The following is a 24678-nucleotide window of genomic DNA, read 5'->3' on the forward strand; positions in this document are numbered from 1 at the left end:
CACATGGCAAAGGCCAATGTGCGGTGTGGCGACATGCGGCCTCCTCCTCCTCCTCCCGATCCTCCTCGTCGTGTGGGTCGTCGGCTAGGTAATCCCCTCCCTCACCGCGCTTCTTGGCGTCGGTGAAGGACGAGCCAGAGGAGGCTCCTGCTCGCAGGCGCCGCAATGGCAGCGGAGGCGTCATCACCCGCGAGCGGCGCTAGCCATGTTCGCCGCGCCAGCACGAGTGGACGCCCCCGCCGGAGTACAAGGCGGCGGCCTCCATCGTTAAGGCGGAGGACGACCCAGAGGAATTTCCTGGGCTGCGCCAAGCTGATTGCTGCCAAGTGCAGGAGATCAATTGTAGTACTTTTAAATAAGAAAATTTGTCAAACCCACAAGGAGATGTAGGTATTGGTTATGTAGGTATTGGTTAGCAGAATCGACAAGAACAATAATAATAAAGTAACCGTTTTGGTGTTTTGGGGTGTATAGTTTGCAGTAAAAATAAAGTGCAGAAACTATATAGCAAATAAGGAAATTCTCTTGATGAGAGAAAAGCCAATCCTCTATCCAGAAAGAGGACAAGCTCAAGTGTGTGTGCTTATATGAGACTAAAATTTCCGAGGGCGGCATGGATTCACTAGCATCTGAATTCTAAACAACATGATAAATATTTTGTCAAGCTATATTTTCAATTAGGGGCAGAGTCTAAGTTAGGTGCAATCATTAATATGTGCAAACATAATAGGTCCTAGAACCATTTTCATGAGCAAGTATAGGAATTATTAAAACACTAGTAAACATGCACGTGCAACGCACGTCTGTAAAGTCTTTGAAGTATAATCCATGCTTTCTATGCAAGTGTTTGTGCAACATACTATTCGCACAAACTACATTAGTTAAAATCCATGAAACGTACTAAATGAACAATGCCATATCTGAAAGAATTTTTTTTGTCATATGAAAGGTTGAAATTTAGAGGCACCGAGAATGTATATAATATAAATTTTGGAATAGCGGATTTTGGAGACAACTTTAGCCAAAGTAGTAGCGGATTGCCGTTCTTCGATGAACCATCAAACTCCATGTCTGATTTCGTCACAATTCTGCTACGATAAAACCAAACATATATTATATTTCTAGGAACATCAACGGAGTAGTACACAATTGTGCCCACCAGGCTCCTAGAAACCCCTAGGCTTGTCTTTCTTTCAGTTGTATCTAAATATCACATGCACATCGTCGGTGCCATGTAGTTGCTAGATTACATGTTCATAATCTACTATGTACTTTGCTCTTAACAATGTTGAGGAAATCGATTATCGGTGTCAACTCGATCGCTAGCGATTAATAGCCAAATCGAGTGATTAATTGGACGATAAATGAGTTTATCGGCTAATCGATGACCATCAAGTAGCAATTAATCGGCTGATTAATCGTTGAATCGGATGATTTTTTAAACAGTAGCTCTTAATAAGCAATTGGAAAGGTCTCGTTCAAAATAAAATGCACAGCAAGGGGAGGAGAAAAATAAAAAGAAGAGGTACATCCGTAGGCTATTTGTCTCCCAACGCTAAAAGGAAAAAAACATGACCCATAGCTCTAATCGCAGTCACACTACCTACCACTCCCTCACTCCTCTCTGGTCGTCTCTCATTAGAACCCGCATCAAGAGTCACCGTTCCACTACATCCAGCCGCCGGTACGGGGACCGTCCCTCCCTACCTCGAGCCGCCGTCGCAGGGACGGCTGCCTCCCCGAAGCCGGCTCGAGGACCATGGCCACCCTGCCTACCCGCTGCCGCCATTTGTTCTGGTTCCTCCCCTTCCTCCCTGCCGCTGCCGGTATTTACTCGCACTAACGGAGGCGGAGGGGCAGACGTCTTGTCTACCGGATTCGCGGCCGCGGCCGCGGCCACCGCGCTCGCGTTGGATAGCACCACATCACAGGCCCTCCTCCTCCTTCTGCCGGACAAGGCGGTCAATCGGAGCAAGCGGCGGACGGGCGAGGGACGCTGGTGCGGTGATGAAGCCTTGCTATGACTTTTCAAGGAGGGAAGAGCAAGCAACCAACCAGGTGAGGAACTAATCTGATGCATGAATGGTATGAATTGGTACCCAGCTTGCTTATATGGTAATCTTGTACATACTACATAGACTGTAATTTGATGCATGAATGGTACGAATTGGTACCCAACTGGATTTGTGCATCTTGCACACATGTTCACACACACGCACACATATTAGTTTCAGGATTGTAGGTAAGTTCCAAATATGGGTTATATTATTTCAGCATGTTCAGATCACAATTAGAACCATCATGTTAGTGTTTCTTGGGACTGTGTATTACCTCCAGATTTACTTTTCTTGATACATTTGATCATCTCTATTCTGGTGCAGCATATTTGAACGCATCTCCTAATAGAACACACCTGACAGTATGCTTGTCATGCACTGATTGTGTGCTTGTGTAAATAAAGGTTACATATTTCAACTACACTGAATCGTGAAAATGCATATCAATATAATATTGTTGCATATGTAAGTTGTTTATCCCTATTTATGGGACAACTCTATAGTCTATAAAAATACGGGAAGTGTTAAACGATCAGGATCCTAACCGAAGACGAGGACGATCCTCTCGTGAAGATGATGAGTAGATAACTCTGATGTTTGTTAGTAGTTATGTTGTAATCTTAACAACCTGTAACCCTAGCTCATTGAGCAATATATATACAGAGCTATGCCGATGCTCTAAGCACGGCAAACCAATCTACCGTCTCTCTCCCTCTCTTACTTTTACATGGTATCAGAGCCAAACACTCCAACCATCGATGGCTCCAACCACCTCGTCGTCCACAACTCCGATCAACATCGCGGCCACGCTCAGCGCCGCCATCTCCATCAAGCTCGACCAGGAGAACTACACCTTTCCGGAAAGCGCAGGACCTGCGGCCCTCTACGGCAATGACTTGTTCGGGTTTGTTGATGGCTCCAATCCAGCACCACCAAAGCGCGTCCCTGCCGCCACCGGGAGCCCCGATCAGATCGACAACCCGGAGTACGCCGCATGGCGCAAGCAGGACCAGCAGGTCCTCAGCGGCTTGCTCACCTCCCTCACTCCCGCTGTCCTCGGCCACGTCCAGCTGTTGAAGACGTCGACACAAGTCTGGGAGGCGCTCGATCGGACCTTCGCGTCCAGGTCCAAGGCGCGGATCGTGCAGCTTCGCACCGCGCTCGTGAAGCCCAAGAAGAGGGACATGACGATGTCCACGTACTTCCACCACACCAAGAAGATCGCCGATACCATGGCGACTATCGGCAACCCACTCGCCGATGACGAAATCGTCTCATACATCTTGGCCGGCCTGGGTGAAGATCACGAAAACTTCACCACGTCGATGACCGTGATTGCCGCCAACGAGGACTTCACCTTGAGTGATCTGTACGGTCATCTGACGGCATACGAGGCAAGGACCGGCGGTCGCACGACGAGCGGCCACAACGACGCACCGTTCTCCGCCAACCACGCCTTCCGCGGCAGTGGGCGTGGGAACTTCCAGCGTGGCGGAGGAGGCCGCGGCCGTGGCGATGGAGGACGCGGCAACGGCGGTGTTCGCGACGGCGGCGACAACGGTGGCGGCTTCATTGGCGGCGGCTACAACGGAGGAGGTCACGGCGGTGGTCGTGGCGACAACCACGGGCGCGGCAGCAACGCCCAAGGTGGAGGACGAGGTCGTGGAGGCAAATCGACTGTCGGATACGTGGCGTCTACGGACATGACGCCCTCCGATGCTACTCGCGTTTCAACCACGCGATACGGCCGAGACCTCCGCCCGCGCCGCAAACTACTCCAACACCAGCGACGGCGGCTACACCAGCGACCCCAACTGGTACCTTGATTCGGGAGCGACCGATCACATGACGAATGACATGGAGCGACTCCACGTCCACGAGACCTACAGAGGCAATGAGCAAATCCAGGTTGCCAACGGTACGCATATACCCATCTCACACATCGGCAAATCTAGCTTATCCGGTTCAATTCGCAATCTTCATCTAAACAATGTCCTTCATTCACCTTACATCCGTAAAAATTTACTTTCCACTCATAAACTTGCCAATGATAATTCTTGCTTTGTTGAAATTCACCCCGAATCCTTTTGTGTTAAGGACCGCAAAACGAAGGCAACTCTGCTCCGAGGTAGTTCGCACGGCGGTCTTTACCCTGTTCCTCAACGACATCCTCATCTCCACTCACGCCTTCCGCAAGCACACTCCATCGCCATCTCCAAGGAGCGTGGCACCGCGCCTCGGACACCTGCTCCGCCGTCGTCCAAGCCATTCTTCAAACAAATAAACTAGGCCATGTGCAAAATAATGGAGTGCCCCATGTGTGTGATGCATGTCAACGGGCAAAACTCCACCGGTGCCATATGCGGCCTCTAGTCGTGTTTCCGGTTCCCCTCTAGAACTTGTCCATACGGATGTATGGGGTCCGACAATTAAATCAGCTGGCGGGTACAAAGACAATGTTAGTTTTCTCGATGATTTTAGCAAATTCACGTGGGTATATTTGTTGAAACATAAGTCGGATGTGGAACATGTGTTTTATCAATTTCGAGAAAAGAGTTGAGCTTTCTCTTGGAACAAAAATCCGATCTGTTCGGTCGGATTGGGGAGGAATACCGAAATTACACCGTACTTTAATTCTCTGGCATCACTCATCGACTCTCCACGCACATACGCATCGGCAAAATGGGGCAATAGAACGAAAACATCGTCACCTCATTGAAACTACCCTAGCACTTCTCGCTCAATACTCAACTCCACTTCGCTTTTTGGGATGACGCGGTGCTCACGACTTGCTACCTTATAAATCGAATGACTAGTCGTGTGATTCATAACTCCACTCCCGTCACCAAACTCTTCCAAAAGGAGGTAGATTACACTTCTCTTCGAGTTTTCGGATGCGCGTGTTGGCCAAACTTGCGCCCATATAACAATCATAAACTCAGTTTTCGGTCGCGCATGTGCGTGTTCCTAGGCTATAGCTCTAATCATCTGGGTTTCCGATGTCTTGATCGATCTACTGGCCGAATATATGTGTCTCGGGATGTGGTGTTCGACGAGCACGCCTTTCCTTTTGCTCGGGATTTTACATCTCCTTCTCCTCCTACCGAAACAGATCTCCTACTTCCAGAACCGGATACGGATGAACCGATGCGTGACGATGCGGCAAATGCTACTAATGGTCCTACTTTGTCTCCTGTTTCAGGTATCCAACTCGAGGACCACGTCGATCCAGCGGGCATGCATGCACCGCCCCACGGTGATCACGTCGATCATGAGGAGGCTCCCCACGATGAGCCAGGAGGAGCTGACCCCGACTCGCCTCCGCGCACTTCGTCTCCCACAGCTAATGGGCCGGCCCACGACACTCCACCCGGTTCGCCTCCTCCCGGCTCCGCCTGCGTCGAGCTCGGCACTGCGTCGTCGAGCCCCACTACTGATCATAGCACGCCTGTTCTCCCTGCTCGACGGCCACTGAAGCCCGTAAAGCTATTTGATGGCATCATACGGTATGATTCCAAGAAGAGGGCTTTCGCCGCCGAACCGGTATCACATGTCGACGCCCTTGTGGATCCCTCCTGGAAGTCAGCAATGGATGAGGAATTTCGTGCCTTGCGTCTGAATGACACTTGGCGCCTCGTCGATCCACCGCCAGGCCGTCACATCGTTTTTGTAAGTGGGTGTTTAAGATCAAACGAAACCGGATGGTTCGGTGGATCGGTATAAGGCCCGACCAGTGGCCAAGGGTTTTACTCGGCGTCAAGGGATTGATTACATCGACACATTCTCACATTGTCAAGCCAACCACGGTCAGTACGATCGTCTATTGCCGTGTCGCGAGGATGGCAGCCCGGCAGGTCGACGTGCGAATGCGTTTCTCCACGGCGATATCCGGGAGGAGGTGTATATGTATCGGCCTCCGAGGTTATGTGGACAAGAATTATCCCAATCGTGTACGTCGCCTTCGAAGTCGGCTGTATGGTGAAACGATCACCGCGGGCGTGGTATTCTAAGCTAAGCTCGAAACTTCGATCGGCTGGGCTTTGTTCCTTCTCGAGCGGACACTTCCCTTTTTGTGTTCAATGATAAGAGGGTGATCATTTATATGCTGATTTATGTGGACGACATAATAATCACGGGGTCGTGTAGTCGGGCCGTGAACATTTTGATGATCAAGCTGCGAGATTCATTTGCGGTGAAGGATGCGGGGAAGGCTGTCATATTTTCTCGGAGTTGAAGTGACGAGCACACCGGGGGAATTGCGCTAACTCGGGTGAAGTATGCGTCGATATCTTGCGTCGTGTAAACATGTATAGCGCAAGGATATAGGAACTCCAATGTCATCAACGGAGAAACTCAGCAAATTCTACGGAACAGTTCTTGGTGAGGATATGGCATTTAATTACGAAATACGATAGGGGCTTTGCAATATCTCGTGCTGACTGCATTTGGATATTTCCTTTCTTGTAAATAGAGTTTGTCAATTCACAGCATCCCCAACGAGATGTGCACCGGTCGGCGGTAAAGAGAATACCGAGATATGTGAAGGGTACTATTAACCTTGACTGCAGTTTTAGCGATCGTTGTCAATGAACTCGGTGTGTATCTTGTGGCCCGGCGGGCTGGATGCCGGATGATCGGAGATCAACGGGTGGTTATGCGAGTGTTTTATGGACCCAACTTAGTGTCCTGGAGCTCACGAAAGCGACCTACGCGTGAGTCGCTCGAGTACGAAGCGGAATACAAGGCCATAGCTAATGGCACGTACGAAGTAACTTGGCTACGAAGACGGTTCTCGGGAAGCGGGAGTGTTTCAAGCTCGAGCGCCTACGTTATGGTGCGACAATCTTGGAGCAACCTTTCTTCTGACAAATCCTATGTTTCATGCGAGGATGAAACACATAGAAATAGATTTTCACTTTGTAAGAGAGAAGGTTGCAGCTGGGAGATTGAAGGTTCAGTTTATTTCCTCTCAGGATCAACTGGCAGATATATTTACAAAGGCACTGAATCGAGATGTTTTTGACAGATTGAAGTATGGCCTGTGTTTAGCCAGTGCACGTTCGGATCGAGAGGGGCTGTTAAACGATCAGGATCCTAACCGAAGATGAGGACTGTCGTCGTGGTGAACGAGCAGATGCCATAGGATGGCTTAGATTGGGGCCGAATGGACGCTAGAGGATTCGGGGGAGGGTTTGCGATTAGATGGGAAGAACTTCCGGATGCTTTCCTCAAGAACACAACCAGAGGCCGGTATACAAGAAGAGAGACAAGAGGAAGAACTCTTTACTAGATCGCTAGCTTCATTGATCTCAACATGGTTACAAGTTCGATTGCCTAATCTTTCCTGTGGTCTCGCGCTTTGTAAGAGGCGTGCCCCTCTCCTTATATAGGGGAGAGGGTGGCTTCTGAGAACAAGAAACCCTAATGGCATCTTTGTTGGACAAACTACTTTACAAAGCTACTTTAATCACGAGATGACGCCGAGGTCCTCTTTAATCGTGGCTGCCGATGTCCTCCGGCTTCTTTGAGCGTCATCCCTCTCTTTGGCGCCGGGGCTGCGATTAAAGCCACTTTGCTTAGCTCATCCTTGTCTTCTTGCTCTGGAGAGAATCTTTGACCGATCCTGCCGACAGACCCTTCACTCCGGTATCTTCTTTACCGGGTTACGCATACCCCCTTGGGGATGCGGCAACTTCACTTAGCCAAACTCCTACCTCTGTTCCGGTAAGAAAGTTAAACCGGTATCTCTATGACTTAAACCATCCGGTTTGGCATGCCTTTGGCATACCGGGGGTTATCCCCCCAACATTAGTCCCCGAAGCTGGTATAGTCTGGAGGATTCTATCCTACAGACCATGCCAGGTTTTCATCTTTTTAAGATACCGGTTTAATCACTGATGCCTAGAGCTTGGTTCCGGCACCTTTACCCTTGATCATTTTCTTCTCTTCGCAAGGCACGTTCCGGCATCTTTCTTTTCCGGTATCATGTGCCTTTACTCTTTCCTCGGCTAGGTCGAGAATATTTCGGGCCCCGCGCCTGTCAGTGACATGCGCACTGTTAACTGCCACGCCAGTGTCAGTTGTCACTTCGCTTCGACTCCCGCGCGGTCATTAAATGCCCCGCTGCGGATCCCACTACCCACTCGAGATCCGTGTGCGCTCCCGTGTGGCCTTCCTTTTTTCGCGTGTACCTCTTCGCCACGTGGCGGCCCAAGGCGCGAACCGTCGCGGACCGCGAGGCGAACCGCCGCGGCCCAGCAGTTTTCAGCCCATCTTCTCTCTCCTTTATAAGCACAACCGCCCCTTCTTCTTCCTCTTCTTCGCATTCCTCATCCTTCGCGCACAGTGCTCCTCGCCTTTGCGCTTCCGCCGCTCTTTGTCCGCCGTCGCTCGCTTAAGCTCCGGCGCCCGGCGAACCTACGCCGCGCTTCCGCCGGACTTCGCTGCGCGGAAATCTTCAGCAGCACCTTCACCGCGTCCGCCGCGTTCGCACTTCTTCGCAAGCTTCTCCGCCTCGCCGTCGACGGTGGTCGTTGGCGACCGCAGGTCCTCTCCGTCGCCGGCGAAAATCTTCCTCAGCGACCGCGCCGCTCAAGGTTGGTAGCAATCTTACTTTGCTCGCCATCTGCTCGCTTTTCAGATCTTGGGTCTACGGTGTTCTTATTTCCTCTTTTTCTTTGGTTTTCTTCTTACTCGTAGATCTTCACGCGGGGGTCAAGTGTGGGATTTCTGTTTTTCTGCCTAGCCATCCAATGTCTGACGAGGAATCTTCCTCCGCATCTTCTTCTTCCCATCCTGTTAAGCGCCGCAGACAATCTTCCGGCGAGTCCACGGCTTCAGATCCGATGGACACCGATTCCGGCAACCAGCAGGAATCCGGTAGCCACCAAGAGTCTGGTGGCCATCTAGAATCCGGTAGCTTTAGCCAAGCTTCCGGTAGCCAAGAAACGAGTAGCTCTGGCCAAGCCTCTAGTAGCTCTAGCCAATCTTCCGGCGAGGAGCCTTCCCCAATCACCCGCGGAGCCTGGATGGGCTCTAATGTTACTGAGTTTGAGATCGACTGGTTATACCGGTCCCGCCGAATTCCGGAAGGAGTTACCTGCCGGATTCCTGGTGACGAAATCGAACCGGACCCCGAGCCCGGTGAACATGTTGTCTTTCTTGCTCACTTCGAGCGCGGCTTCGGCCTTCCTGCCTCCCCTTTTTTCCGGGAGTTTTTAGATTTTTACGAACTTCAACCTCACCACCTTCCGGGCAACGCCATCTTCTACCTTTCTTGCTATGCCACCTTCATGGAGGCCTATATCGGCATTCGTCCCACTCGTGAGACGTTTGCCCGCTTCTTTTGTTTGCGGATTAATTCCGTCCAGGGCAAGGAGATCCCTAAGCCCAAGCCGCCCGTGGAGTGCGGATCTTGTATCGTTGGCTCCCGCCAAGGGAGCACTTTCCTTAAGTTTTCCGGCCTCGAATCCTGCCGCGCCTGGCAAGGAACTTTCTTCTATGTGAAGAACAACGGCCGCGCCAATCTTATCGATCTTCCTCCATACCAAGCGGGGCCTCCTTGCAGAGCCAATTGGAGCTACAACCCAAAGACTGATCATGCTGAAACCAACCGGGTGGTGCGCTTTTTGGCCTCTCTGAAGAAGGAGACCAAGATCTGCTCTGACGATATCATCCGGACTTTTATATCGCGCCGGGTGCTTCCTCTGAAGCGCCGCGTGCATAGGATGAGCGAGATGTACGGCCCCGGCGATCCTACCAAGATCACAAGCCATCCTCTTAGCAAGAAGGATGTTGTTCGCAAGGCTAAGCAGATTTGCCAAACTGCTATGCCGTTTGATTGGGAATGGGGCTTGCTTCCCCTCAGCACTACTAACCCTCCGACCCAAGAAGTAAGGGTTTATGTAATTGGGATTGTTTCTTGCCGGTAACTTTCTGCTTTTGTTAACTTTTCCTTTTTTCGTGTTTCAGGCCAAGGACCGCTTCCCCCTCATCGAAGTAGAGCGACGAGGAATTTGCCGGAAGCGCGCCCTTGACTCCTTCGACCCAGATCCCTACATCTTCTGGAAGGATCTGAAGATGGGCAAGACTCCGGCTGCGCGCCTTGGCCGGGACCCGCCGGAGCCTACCGGGTCCTCCGATGACCTGACCATGCTCGAGGTACTTTCTTTTCCGGTCTCTTTTACTTTTCCGCTATTGCTTTCCTGCGAATTGCCTCTTAGCCATATTCTTCTCATAGATCCACGAGCGTGTGCCGCCCCTGCGCGCCGAGGCCGGCTCTGAGTTTGTGGACAAACTCATGGCCCAGGGCCAAAAGAACAAGCAGCCGGCGTCTAATGCCGGTTCCTGCCAGGCCCCTCCCTCCAAGCGCTTCCGGACTGAGCCCGTGGGGGAGAAGGAAGTGGGCGTGCGCCGCTACGGGCGCAAGGTGATGCCAACTGCTTCCGGGTAAGTTTCTCATTTTCCGGCTTGCCTCTTTTTTGCCAAGCTCTTTTTCCGGTTGCTTTTTCCAACTATTTGTCCTTTCTTTTTCTCAGCCCTGCGCTCAAGCTTGGCCCAAGGCCATCGGGCTCTGAAGGATCCGCAAGGACCTCAACCCCTCCTCCTCAGTCAGGCCCGGCACCATCTGGTGCCGGCAACACTTCTGCCTCCCTCTCGGGGGGCACAACAAATTCGGGGCGTGCGGCCCCTTCATCATCAGATCACCGCACGGAGGAGGAGCGTTCCTTTCTCCCCTGAACACCGGGACACGGCGCCAGCAACATCGGCGCCGGAGAAGAAGAAGCTGCCGGGCGGGCGGAGCCTCCTGCTCCTCCCGTCCTTGAAAAGACGACAACTTCCGCGCCGGAATCTTCCGCGCCGGAAGGCTCCAAAACGGGTGACGCTCCTAGCGCTCCCCCTTCTCCACGAACCATCCTCATGCCTCCGCCAGACGCTCCTCGCGCCAAGCCCTCCAGGGCCGCTCCTACCGCGCCGCCGCCCAAGACTTCCGGGGCCGCTTCTACCGCGCCGCCGCCCAAGACTTCCAAGCTCATCAAGGGGAAAGCGACGGCCTCCAGCGCCCTTCGGCGCGGCGGCCCACAGTGCGCACGTCGCCAAGGCCGCCAAGGATGCGCCCACGAAGGCCACCGGCCTCCTTGGCCGCATTACGAGTTCCGCGCCAAGGCCGGGACACAGGGCACCTTACGCCCTACGCCCAAAAGTGGAACGCCGCGGACATGACTCCGGCGACCGCGGCACAGGCAAGGACAGGCTGCCGGCACCTGACCCTGTCGGGGACCGGTCTTCCGAGGAGCACTTTATGCGGCTTCGCAGCGCCGTGAAAGAGCTCGACAGGGCGTGGTACGATTCCACGAATAACTTGATGGTACGTTTTACTAACTTTCTTCAATCTTTACCGGTTTCCTTGCTTCCGGCTTTGCTCTATTTTTAGCTCATGCCGGTTTCTCTCTTGTCTATCTTCCCCAGTCCCCGAGTTTTGTGGTGAGAGCGCAGCTCTTAGCGCAAAACTTAACTTAAAAACTTAGCGTGAAACCGGCCTTTGCCCGATCCAGGGATTTCGGGTCAAACACCTTCTCTTTAACGCACAACTTATCTCAGAAACGCGCAAAACCGGCACTGCCAGTCCCCGAGTTTCGGGTTAAGAACTTTGTTCTTAGGGCAAAACTTATCTTAGAAATGCGCGAAACCGCCTTTGCCGATCCCAGGGATTTCGGGTTAAGAACCTTGTTCTTAGCGCAAAAGCGAACTTACTTCTTTTTCTTGAACAGCTCACGGCTGACGCTCGGAAGGCCCTCTTCGAGGAGCTTCTATGGGAGCATCGGGAGCTCGCTGAGGCACATGATAAGTGCCAAGGTAAGTTTTTGTTCTACCGGCATCTTTGTTACCGGAAACCTTTTTTTTTTCTCCTAACATTCGCAATTTCTGCTTAACAGTGATCCCGGAAGCTTCCATCGATGCTCTCAAGGAGCAGCTCGCCGCCGCCCAACGTATGATTTTCTTCTTTCTCCTGTTACTCTGCTTCCTTTTCATCTTTATTAGCATGACCTTGTTAACACTCTCTTTTCCGGTTACAGGGGAGAAGGACCAGCTCATCCGGCAGCACCGGGAGGAGCTGAGCGCCCACAAGACCAGCTACCAGGAGCTCAAGTCTCAGCTCATTCAGCTGGGGCTTGATCATGCCAAGGCCCTCAAAGCCGCTGAAGCGAATGCGGCGGCCAAGTTGGACGAGGCTACGGAGGACTTGACAATGCCACTGTGGTATTGCGGGCTGAGCTGGAGGAGCTGGCCAAGGCCCGGAAGGGTGCTGAGGAGAAAGCCGCGCGGCTGGAGGAGGAGCACAAGGAATGCAACCAGCTGATCCTGCAGACTGACGCACTTGCCTACCGTGAGTCCTTTTCTTTTACATACTTTGACCACTGCATACGAGCCTTTTTTCTTCCGACCCCATTTTCTTTCCGTTATCTTTCCTTCCGGTCTCTTTTTCTTCCGGATTCTTTTCCTTCCGGTCTCTTTTTCTTCCGGATCCTTTTCCTTAGCCTTTTTCTTTCTTCGCACAGGCCTCTTTCCGGACTCACAGAAGTACGTCGTCAAGAAGGTTGACGCGCGCCGCAAGGACCAAGGCCAAGCGAATCTTACCGTGCCATGGACGCCCAACGACCATCTGGTCGCGCTTAACGCGCGGGTGTCTCATATGCGCGCCATAGATCGCAATCTCTCTGACATTCCTGATGTGGCTACCCAGCTCTTCAGGACCCTGTGGCCTGGCGAAGAGGTGCCGGATACCTTCTCCCTCATCAGCGACCGTCTCAAGGGCGCCGGCAGGAGGATCCGCGAGTGGCAGTGCTCTGCTGCCCGTGCTAGAGCGGACTCTGCCCTCCGCGTCGCCTGTTCCTGGTACCCGGAGCTCGACCTGGATGCCCTTACCGGCGTGCGCGAAGGCGCGGAAACCGATTTGGACCCGATCCTCACCGCTAAGCGGCAGGATCGTGCGTACCATATCGCGGAGTACGCCGAAATGCGCACCTTCATCCCTCCCCCTCCTGACGTCAAAGATTATCTTGATGAGGAGGAGGATGAAGCCGAGGAGGAGCCTCTAGACGACGCTGATGCTGGCGACGCTCCTCCGGAAGCTCCTGCTGCCTGATTACCTGCCTTAAGATTTACCTTGTCTTGCTGTTTGGCCCTGCGTGCCTTAAAACAATGTTCCGTTAAATTCTATCCCGGTATGCCGGGGTTTATGATGTAAAACTTTAAATCTGCTTTTGGTTGTGGCGCAACAGTTTATGCCGGTATGTCATACCGGTGTTAATTATCTTATGTTTGCCTTAGCATATTTGCTCATGGTTTTGCTTTTATCCTGTACCGCAAAGATTTCTAGATTGTTTCCGCATCCAATTCGATGCATACTTGGTTCTTTTGCCTTGGCTCTGCCTGCCTTCTCTGGGCGTTCTTTGGCGTATGAGCACAAGGTTCTTTCACCAAACAAGCACTTTCTTGAACTTAGAAATAACTTCGAAATTTTGCAAAAAACCGGTTTAACCGGGGTTAGTTAAATTTTCCGGATTGTTCTTTCCTGCTCTCCCTCTCCGCAGTTCATGTGCTTATCCCCTACCGGTTTATCTTGCTTGCCATGAAGCCGGTTTGCGATGACAGCGATCGAAGACTCCGGTAGGATTTAGCACATTACTAAACCGGAAAGAAAAAACATTCAATAAGCAACCGGTAAACTGAAAAAATAAACAAGTTACATGCAACCTTATTGGGGTAGTCCCCGAGATTCATTCAAGGTTTCGACATCTTTTATTCATAGCATATAAGGTACAAAAAGGAACTTCTTACACCACCACTTCAAGAGTAGAAAGGACGCAACAGAGCTACGTTCCATGGACGCTTGCTCTCCTCTCCGGACCTGTCCGCCTTTCCTTTCTTCCACTCCCGCGCATCGATCAAGTAGTACGCATCATTGTGAAGCACCTTGCTTACAATGAAGGGACCTTCCCATGGTGGCAAAAGCTTATGCCGGCCTTGATCTGTTGCACTAGGTGAAGCACGAGATCTCGCTTCCGGAAAACTCTCGGGTTAACCTTCCTGTTATGATAGCGTCTTAGGTTTGGCTGGTAAATGGCTGTTCTTGCCAAAGCTAGCTCTCTTGCTTATTCTAGCAAGTCCACATCATTTTCTCTGGCCTCTTTGACCTCTTGCTCAGTATAGAGCTGTACCCTTGGTGAATCGTGATTGTGGTCGGTGGGGATGACCGCTTCTGCTCCGTACACCTTGAAGAACGGAGGGTATCCGGTAGACCGGTTTGGAGTCGTTCTTATACTCCACAAGATGCGATGGTAGCTCATCGAGCCAACATCCCGGTGACTTTTCCACCGCATCAATGAGTCTAGGCTTGATGCGGAAAGCACCATAGCCTTCATTCTTTCCACCTGGCCATTGCCTTGTGGGTGTGCCACTGAGCACAAATCCAACCGGATGTTGTTGTCCTCACGAACCTTTTGAACTCACCTTGAGCAAAGTTGGTTCCATTATCGGTGATGATCTTTGTGCGGGTATCCATACCGCAAAATGACATCTTTTAGGAATTTCACATTTGTATGCCCATCACACTTTGCGATAGGTTTTACTTCTAGCCATTTGGTGAACTTATCCACCATGACCAAGATATGGGTCATCTTTGCTTCTTGCGATTTTGAATGGGCCAACCATGTCAAGGCACCAAACGGCGAATGGCCATGTTAACGGTATTGTCTTTAAACCAGGATCTTTGGGGTATGATTTTGCTTGGCGTACCTGCGCGGCGTTGCATTTTCTTACCAAATCCTCGGCGTTCTCCAAAGCGGTGGGCCAATAAAACCCATGCGGAATACTTTTGCCACTAGCGCCCTTGATGAAGCATGGTGCCCACATTCTCCTTGGTGAATTTCCTCAAGCATTTCTTTCCCTTCCTCCGGTTCCACACATCTTTGAAGGACACCGGTAACGCTTCTCTTGTACACCTCACCGTTGATGAATGTGTAAGCTTTGGACCTTCTTTGTATCCTCCTTGACTCATTTTCGTCGGTAGGCAAGGTGCCGTTGATCGAGAATTCCTTAATAGGTTTAACCCATGACGGTATCTCCGAACCTGAAGCTCTTGGTGCATCTATCTCCATGCTATCTACCGACATCATTTCTTCGGTATGGGTACAACGGTCCCCGAGCTTGTCGGAGCGGTCCCAGAGCTTGCCGAGCAGTCCCAGGTTTCCTTCATCAATATCCATGGGTACGACATGTGATTCCGGTACGAAAATTGATTCCGATTACGGGCTTGGTTTGATTGACGGTGCTCTTAAGTGAGCCAAAGCTATTAGGGAGGAATTTCTTGCCTAGATGAGCCCGACTTGGACAAAGCATCCGCGGCTTCATTTTCTGCGCGTGGCACATGGTGAAACTTCGCGGTGATCGAAGAATCCGGCAATCTTTTGCACATGAAACCGGTACGAGGCCATGTTGGCATCTTTTGCATCCCAATCCGAACAACTTCTTTGTACCACAAGATCTGAATCTCCATAGCAAATGATCCGGTGTGCACCGATTTCTTTTGCGACCTTAAGCCCATGGATGAAAGCTTCATACTCAGCGACATTATTCGATGCCCTGAAATGCACTTGCAAAACATACCGGAGGTGATCCCCTTTAGGTGAAGTAAGTACCACACCGGCACCTAGGCCCTCTTTGAGTTTGGATCCATCAAAGTGCATTTTCCAGTACTCTATCCTACGATGCAGCGGCTTGTATTGCATTTCCGCCCAATCAACGAGGAAATCAGCCAAAGCCTGTGATTTTATGGCATCTCTTCTTTCATATACCGGCACGTATGGTGATATCTGGATCGCCCACTTTGCAATCCTTCCGCTAGCATCCTTGTTGCACATGATATCGGAGATTGGTGCTTCACTCACCACTTTCATAGGATGTTCCTCAAAGTAGTGCTTGAGTTTTGTGGCGGCCATGTACACGCCATAAGTCATCTTTTGGAAATGGGGGTAGTTTTGTTTTGAGAGGGAGAGCACCTCGCTCAGGTAGTATACCGGCCTCTGGACGGTTTTTCCTTCCTCTTCTCTTTCAACTACAACCACTACACTCACAACCCGGTTTATTCTTTGCTATGTATAACGACATAGGCTCTCTCTCTAGAGGTGAAGCCGGTATAGGTCTTTGTGGCGAGCATTGTTTTTGCTCCTTAAACGCTGCGTCTGCTGAGGGTCCCAGACGAACGTATCAGTTTTTCATCGAGCATAGAGTGGTAGAGCTTTTTCTCCCAACCTCGCTTACAAACCGGCTTAGCGATGCCAAGCTTAGGTAAACTTTTGCACATCTTTTAACTCTCGAGGGATAGTCATTCTTTCTATCGCCGGATTTTTTAGGATTGACTTCTATGCCCCGGCTTGATACCAGAAACCGAGCAACTTGCGGCGGGGACACCAAAGGTGCATTTTGCCGGATTAAGTTTCATCCGGAACCGTCTTAGGTTATCGAATGTTTGCCGGATGTCATCGATTAAGGTGTTCTTTACCTTAGTTTTTATCACAATGTCGTCTACATAGACTTGCACATTTTTTCCAATTTGATCAAACAAGCATTTTTGCATGCAGCGCTGGTACGTTGCACCAGCGTTGCGCAAACCAAAAGGCATAGTGACATAGCAATAAGCCCCGTGCGGGGTAATGAACGCAGTTTTTATTTGATCTTCCTTTTTCAAGGGAATCTGATGGAAACCGGAATACGCGTCTAGGAAGGACAACAACTCACACCCAGCAGTTGAATCAATCACTTGATCGATCCGTGGTAAAGGAAACGGGTCTCTTGGGCAAGCCTTGTTTAGGTTGGTGTAGTCAATGCACATGCGCCACACCTTTGGAGCTTTTGCCTCCAGATTCTCATCTTTCTTCTTTTCAACCATCACCGGATTGGCCAGCCACTCTGTGTGCGTGACCTCCACAATGAACCCGGCAACAAGCAGCTTGGTTACCTCTTCTCCTATGATTTTCCTTCTATCTTCAGCGAACCGGCGCAAGGGTTGTCGCACCGGCTTGGCATCTTTCCGGACGTTTAAGGAGTGCTCAGCCAGCTCCCTCGGAACACCCACCAAGTCATCAGTTGACCAGGCAAAGATATTCCGATTCTCACGGAGGAAGCTGACGAGCGCGCTTTCCTATGCTTGATCAAGCCCGGCACCGACACGAACGGTGCGCTGCGGTAAGCGGATCCGGCACAATGTCCTTTGTTTCATTCGTCGGCTTGAATGCGGTGAGCCCATGTTTTCACTCATTGCGCTAAGCTCAATTGTGAGGCCAGGCAGTATAGCATTGTTTGCATTCTTTTCTTTTCCTCCGCGATCACCAGCGATTCCGCTAGGTTCGATCCGGCAGATGCAGTTTCCAGTGAGACTTTATAGTTTCCCACAACAGTCGGCGGCCCACGAGGTGACGGCATCTTCATCTTGAGGTAAGCCGTATGAGTTGTGGCCATGAAGGCTGCCAATGCCGGTCTCCCCAGTAATGCATGGTAGGGACTGTCTAGATCCACCACCTTAAACTCAACATTTTCAACCCGGCAATTGTCACGGCCTCCAAATGCTACGTCAACCCGAACTTTTCCTATCGGGGCGCAGGACAAGCCCGGAACAATTCCGTGGAATGTTGTGCGCGTTGGCTGAAGCATGTTTTCTGTTATGCCCAGCGTATGCATGGTATGCTTGCACATGATGTTTATGCTGCTGCCATTGTCTATCAGCACCTTGCTGAATTTTACTCGAGCTTGTGGCCCCTTCATGATTGGGTCCACAACAAGAGTGTATCCACCCGGATTCGGCATGATCTTGGGGTGATCCTTAGATGACCAGGTAATTTCTTGATTGGACCACATCATATATTTGGGAACCGCCGGCATCACGGCGTTTACTTCCATGGAGCGGCGATGCATACTTTGCCTGTCTGTTGGCTCAGTGACAAAGACAACACAGCACAGATGCGGGTCTTCGTAAACATTCCGGCCTAAAGGTGCCGGTGGAGGTGGTTGGTTATCGTTTTGCTCCACCCGGTTAACTTTGTTGAGTGCTTCTTTGCCGGTTTGTTTGTACATGCGGTAAGGCATTTGCCCCGATAAGCGGCGGCGGTGGTGGTAGCTGTTGTTGCCGCGGCATGTCTTGTGGTGGTTGTGCATCTTTTACCGCTCCCTTTTGCATCAAGTACTTTGTCCAGGTACAATCCTTCGTCAGGTGGTTTGACGGGTGTGCCGGATTCGGTGTGTGCCATAGGCAAGGTTTGATCCATGGCGGCTTCCATGGTGTATTTTGCGGGTTCTTGCCGGTTTCTTTTACGGACCCAGGGTTTCTTTTCCACCCATTGTTTCTTAGGACCCGCCCATGGCTGCGATCCGGTTCTTTGCCTCGGCGCCGGCGGCCTCGGAGTTTTCTGCACACGGCAACTTGCTGCGGACCGTACCTTCGATCAGGAAAATCTTCCCTTCTTTTGTTATTCCGGTTATCCGGTGTTGTTCGTGGCGCGGTATTGTTAAGAGCTCGGGTTGCCTTTGCCCATTTGCGTTGGGTCTCCCAACGCATAGCTATCTGCCACACATATCATCTCCGCCAACGTTGTCGGCATGTTCCGTTGCAACTTTTGCCACAACGGTGAACCTCTTACGCATCCTTTGCTAAACCAAGCAATGGCACATTGCCTCGATTACCCCTTCACGGGAGTTCCTTGTAGTGTTCCATAGGCAGGACAATCCCGGTCTGTTTCGTTCGGCGCGTACGCATAGAGCAAGTTCTTGCGGCTGTTTGGCCTACGATAGGTGCTTCTTGAAATTGCTCACAAAAGCCTCCTCAAAATCCAGCCAGCCATTTATGCTTCCTGCGGCAAGTTGTTTAGCTGCATTCTTGCCGGTCCAACCAAAAACGATGGTATGATCCTCACGGCCCAACGCCGGTTTCCTCCTCTGCTACGGTTCCTCCACCGCTGCGACGTATACCGCGGTCACGTAATCCGCGAGCCGATCTTCCGGCTTCGTGGTGCCATCGTATGTTTTTGTGTCACGGGGCAACATAAAGTTGCGAGCTGGTGGTTTTTCTTTCATGATCCTTGGGCCAAAGCACTTTGGGCACGGAGGACCTTCCTCCTCGATCATCTACGACAAGTACACTCTATCCAGACGGTGCCTCGCATCCCGTTCCGGTAAGTATCTCTCTCCCAAGCGTTCTCCCAATGCATTCCGGTATCTGCCGGTCTTGCGAGTCGGCTTCATCATAACATTCCGGTGCCGCGGCCCTTGCTGCTGGTACCTCGGGGGATCTATTTCCTCCTCATCGTACGCTGCCCTTGCGGCTCGATAATTTGCCCGGTCTCATATCTACCGGCATGATTGTTTCCAGCATAGCCTCCTTTGGCGTAGCCTCGTTACGCCCCTTGGCTTTTTCTCTGGCATCATGTTGCCGGCTTGTTGCTTTCCGGCAAGAACCGGATCGTACCACGATCATCTGCTGCGCATTCACCTCTTTTTCTCTTCTTAAATCCGGATGGGGACGAAGCTTTGCCCATGAGACTTGCTACCGGCATTCTTTGTTGAACGCGCGGATTTTGAAGCCACGGCCTTGTTTAGCTTATCGTGCTCGGCATTTCTTTGCTCGATCGTTTCAAGAAGTTCCGGACACGTTCTTGCTGTTTTGCAGAGCGTCCCCGGAAAGCGAGTCACATAGCGCTACGACGGCTTTAGCAGCTTTTATAGTTTTATCAGAGACTCTTTGTACTTAGGTTTCTCTACAATACTCACGAGATGCGAGATGTGCTTTTGCGGCAGCAATTTCTTTGCGCAGGTCTGATCTAGATTGCGAGCTTTTAGCCGGTTTCGGCATCCCAGCGACATGCGCGCCTACGAAGCAAAGCCAGGGGCAGCGTTATACTCCCGTGCGGGGCGGTTCGGCTCGCGCTGCGCCCGACGATGTGCTTGCCGCTCTCGAGCATCTTCGGCGCTGCGCCTCCCGGCTCCGCTGGCCGGCTGCCGGGTCGATGTTACGCGCGATGGGGGTGGCGAGGACGTTCATCGCCGCACGAGCGGTGTCTCCGGTGGTGCGGACGATGCTCCCGGCTGCGCTGCGCCTCGCTCCGGCCGGTGGCTTGGCCGCACGGGTCGAAACCGTACGCCCGGCGCCTTCACCCACAGCTTCTTTGCCGGCGTCGACCGCGCTGCCATCATCACCTCCACGCTCCCTGGAGCGCGGCACGCATGTAGCCATCTTGGCGGATCCGGCGCCACCCGCCCCGGCGAGAGGCACTGGCGCACAGGAACGGTGCCGAAGTAGACGCGGTGGCTGCCGAACTCGATGATGCGGCCGTTCTTGGGGAAGACGCCACCGTTGGCGAAGCAGCCCGCGTTGTCGTTGATGAAGTCCATGGCGTAGATGCGCTGCACCAACGCGGACACCGTACGTTCGCCGGCGACCTCGAGGATGCCCGCCCGAATGTGAACTCCATCAAGCGCCACTTCCAGCCCCACGGTGGGCGCCAACTGTCGTCGTGGTGAACGAGCAGATGCCATAGGATGGCTTAGATTGGGGCCGAATGGACGCTAGAGGATTCGGGGGAGGGTTTGCGATTAGATGGGAAGAACTTCCGGATGCTTTCCTCAAGAACACAACCAGAGGCCGGTATACAAGAAGAGAGACAAGAGGAAGAACTCTTTACTAGATCGCTAGCTTCATTGATCTCAACATGGTTACAAGTTCGATTGCCTAATCTGTCCGGTGGTCTCGCTTTGTAAGAGGCAGTACCCCCTCTCCTTATATAGGGGAGAGGGTGGCTTACAGAACAAGAAACCCTAATGGCATCTTTGACTGGACAAACTACTTTACAAAGCTACTTTAATCACAGATGACGCCGGGGTCCTCTTTAATCAGGGCTGCTGATGTCCTCCGGCTTCTTTGAGCGTCATCCCTCTCTTTGGCGCCAGGGCTCTGATTAAAGCCACTTTGCTTAGCTCATCCTTGTCTTCTTGCTCTGGAGAGAATCTTTGACCAGTCCTGCCGACAGGCCCTTCACTCCGGTATCTTCTTTACCGGGTTCTGGCATACCCCCTTGGGGATGCCGGCTTGGCTTCACTTAGCCAAACTCCTACCTCTGTTCCGGTAAGAAAGTTAAACCGGTATCTCTATGACTTAAACCATCCGGTTTGGCATGCCTTTGGCATACCGGGGGTTATCCCCCCAACAAGGACGATCCTCTCGTGAAGATGATGAGTAGATAACTCTGATGTTTGTTAGTAGTTATGTTGTAATCTTAACAACCTGTAACCCTAGCTCATTGAGCAATATATATACAGAGCTATGCCGATGCTCTAAGCACGGCAAACCAATCTACCGTCTCTCTCCCTCTCTTACTTTTACAGGAAGCGCCCAGTTAACTTTGATCTAATATGATATGCATATGAAGTCTATTTCTTGAGACTGCGCAGCCTTGAAAAGAGATGTCAAATTCTTCTAACAATAGTCAAGATGCATGCAGGTTTAGCGCTCACGCAGATATAAAACTACGGGACTTGTACAACGTGAAGTTGGATCTTGCAGTGCCACAGGGTAAAGCGAAACCATTTTTCATATCATGCATTTACCCTGTGCATGTATCAATGGGGAAGTTGCAGAATAATAACACATAGGAAGTATAACATTTATTTTGCTAGTAAGGTCCTTTGTAATACCAGTAGAGGATGCTTGAGCATTTTTTTTTCTTCTGAGTCAGTAGCAACTCGTTTTCATTGCCTGGCTTCACGTTGTTTGAGTAGGTACTCTGCTCTTTGTTGCTCACTCATTCGGCCGTACCATCCTTGACCACTCTGCTTTGTTTTGGCAGACTGATCAACGTGCGAAGCATGTCCGTCACATGTAGGAGTTGCAACTTCATCTTTAGGCTGGCCTGTTTATTTTAACATCCAGTCAAACTCAGGTTTCTGTTGGTAATGTAAGTCCATAAATATGTTTCTATTAGCAGATTATAAATATGATGTATGTACCTTGGGTGAGATTAGATTGCTGCAAGGTAGAATTTGTAATACCCCGTTCACTTGTGCCACTATAGAGTCCGGGGTGGGAAATAACTATAGACAATATTGTAAAAATTAGACAAATTATGACATATGAAATGGCGTTTACATTGGTATAGTAAAGACATTCGTAATACCAGGTTGCTCAAGTGCCGGGTATGCCTGAGCATTCTTTATGGAGTCAACAGCAACTCGTTTTTGTTGTCGGGCTTTCCGTTGTTTGTGTAGGTACTCAGCTCTTTGCTGTTCAGTCATTCGGCCATACCATCATTGACCTCTCTGTTTTTTTTTTTTTGGCTAGGTTGATCAACCTGTGAAGTATCTTCAACATTTGTGGGTGCTGGAACTAAATTGGTGTCTTGGCCTGTTTCAGCATATTAAAATTCAGTTGAAATCAAGATCATGTAGGTGTAAGTAACTCCATAATTTCACCCGCGGCTCATGTGTTTACTATGTCTTGAAATGGTGAAAGGCTGAAGTATTTGATTGTTGTGCCATCTGGTAAGAGCAGATCAAGAACCATGCGAAGCCATGTACTGATTTAGCTCATATACTTAATTTCTTATCTGTGTGTAGGCAGCCGAGACTTACCGGCCAGAGCGTTGACTCGAAGTTGTATTTTACGACGGGGCTTAGAAGCGAGTTTGCAAGCTCCCAAGGCGGCGGAGGGTCACCACGGCTGGGAGTTGCCGTCTGGAGTACGTCGGCGCAATGTGGCGGAGGGTCAATCGGCGAGGAGTCGTCACCTCTGTAGTACGCCGGCGTGGTGGCCGCGCATGAGTGATGGAGTCGAGGCGACGGCGACGCGCCAGTGAGCCGGAGTCAGGCAGCGTGGTGATGGTGACTGGAGAAGAAATCCGTAAGTTGGTGGATCTGGAAAACTGCATATGGTAAGTGTAATTCCTGGAGCAATTAGTGGACGGGATCAGTGGGACAACTGCCGATCATACGTGTAGCAGGAATAATTACCGCAATTAATGGGAAAAACTGCCTATCAATCGTGGAGATGCAAAACAGGGAAGTTGTGCAATGTCATTGGAGAGTCCTGGATCGTTAGATCAAGTGGAATAGAAGGCTGAGATGTAATGTTCCTGCCATGTTGGTGCTTTTATAAGTAGTGGAGATAGGAAGTATAACATTTATTTTGCTAGTAAGGTCCTTTGTAATACCAGTAGAGGATGCTTGAGCATTTTTTTTTCTTCTGAGTCAGTAGCAACTCGTTTTCATTGCCTGGCTTCACGTTGTTTGAGTAGGTACTCTGCTCTTTGTTGCTCACTCATTCGGCCGTACCATCCTTGACCACTCTGCTTTGTTTTGGCAGACTGATCAACGTGCGAAGCATGTCCGTCACATGTAGGAGTTGCAACTTCATCTTTAGGCTGGCCTGTTTATTTTAACATCCAGTCAAACTCAGGTTTCTGTTGGTAATGTAAGTCCATAAATATGTTTCTATTAGCAGATTATAAATATGATGTATGTACCTTGGGTGAGATTAGATTGCTGCAAGGTAGAATTTGTAATACCCCGTTCACTTGTGCCACTATAGAGTCCGGGGTGGGAAATAACTATAGACAATATTGTAAAAATTAGACAAATTATGACATATGAAATGGCGTTTACATTGGTATAGTAAAGACATTCGTAATACCAGGTTGCTCAAGTGCCGGGTATGCCTGAGCATTCTTTATGGAGTCAACAGCAACTCGTTTTTGTTGTCGGGCTTTCCGTTGTTTGTGTAGGTACTCAGCTCTTTGCTGTTCAGTCATTCGGCCATACCATCATTGACCTCTCTGTTTTTTTTTTTGGCTAGGTTGATCAACCTGTGAAGTATCTTCAACATTTGTGGGTGCTGGAACTAAATTGGTGTCTTGGCCTGTTTCAGCATATTAAAATTCAGTTGAAATCAAGATCATGTAGGTGTAAGTAACTCCATAATTTCACCCGCGGCTCATGTGTTTACTATGTCTTGAAATGGTGAAAGGCTGAAGTATTTGATTGTTGTGCCATCTGGTAAGAGCAGATCAAGAACCATGCGAAGCCATGTACTGATTTAGCTCATATACTTAATTTCTTATCTGTGTGTAGGCAGCCGAGACTTACCGGCCAGAGCGTTGACTCGAAGTTGTATTTTACGACGGGGCTTAGAAGCGAGTTTGCAAGCTCCCAAGGCGGCGGAGGGTCACCACGGCTGGGAGTTGCCGTCTGGAGTACGTCGGCGCAATGTGGCGGAGGGTCAATCGGCGAGGAGTCGTCACCTCTGTAGTATGCCGGCGTGGCGTCCGCGCATGAGTGATGGAGTCGAGGCGACGGCGACGCGCCAGTGAGCCGGAGTCAGGCAGCGTGGTGATGGTGACTGGAGAAGAAATCCGTAAGTTGGTGGATCTGGAAAACTGCATATGGTAAGTGTAATTCCTGGAGCAATTAGTGGACGTGATCAGTGGGACAACTGCCGATCATACGTGTAGCAGGAATAATTACCGCAATTAATGGGAAAAACTGCCTATCAATCGTGGAGATGCAAAACAGGGAAGTTGTGCAA

The 24678-nt window shown here is 50.7% G+C and overlaps 1 protein-coding gene across 9 annotated transcripts; it reads left to right on the forward strand.

Moving 5' to 3' along the window:
* The first annotated feature begins 1588 nt into the window (after window positions 1-1588).
* Window positions 1589-24678, forward strand: LOC139838560 (uncharacterized). 9 transcript variants are annotated; one of them, XR_011755874.1, is made up of 10 exons: window positions 1589-2058; window positions 10029-10217; window positions 10297-10505; window positions 21605-21675; window positions 21950-22057; window positions 22441-22549; window positions 22716-23029; window positions 23461-23568; window positions 23950-24058; window positions 24225-24678. XR_011755874.1 is itself a non-coding variant. In XM_071828424.1 (5 exons), the coding sequence occupies exons 1-5, from the start codon at window positions 2008-2010 to the stop codon at window positions 21952-21954; spliced, it is 525 nt and encodes a 174-aa protein (XP_071684525.1). In that variant the 5' UTR covers window positions 1589-2007; the 3' UTR covers window positions 21955-22148. The 9 variants fall into 9 exon arrangements, 2 of the variants coding, with proteins under 2 accessions (XP_071684525.1, XP_071684526.1); XR_011755879.1 differs by lacking the exons at window positions 10029-10217; window positions 10297-10505 and adding exons at window positions 11828-11912; window positions 11993-12046; window positions 12134-12444 and having other exon boundaries at window positions 22716-23568; XR_011755875.1 differs by having other exon boundaries at window positions 22441-22640; window positions 22716-23568.

The sequence above is a fragment of the Lolium perenne genome, chromosome 3, assembly GCF_019359855.2.
Source record: "Lolium perenne isolate Kyuss_39 chromosome 3, Kyuss_2.0, whole genome shotgun sequence".
Classification (NCBI taxonomy): Eukaryota; Viridiplantae; Streptophyta; class Magnoliopsida; order Poales; family Poaceae; genus Lolium; species Lolium perenne.

Bases quoted from the DNA above. Each gene is read 5' to 3' on its own strand.
- LOC139838560 (XM_071828424.1), top strand. From the start codon at position 2,008: ATGAAGCCTTGCTATGACTTTTCAAGGAGGGAAGAGCAAGCAACCAAC. The intron at 2,059-10,028 runs GTGAGGAACTAA...TTCGTGTTTCAG, and splicing joins AAGAGCAAGCAACCAACCAG to GCCAAGGACCGCTTCCCCCT. The intron at 10,218-10,296 runs GTACTTTCTTTT...TTCTTCTCATAG, and splicing joins ATGACCTGACCATGCTCGAG to ATCCACGAGCGTGTGCCGCC.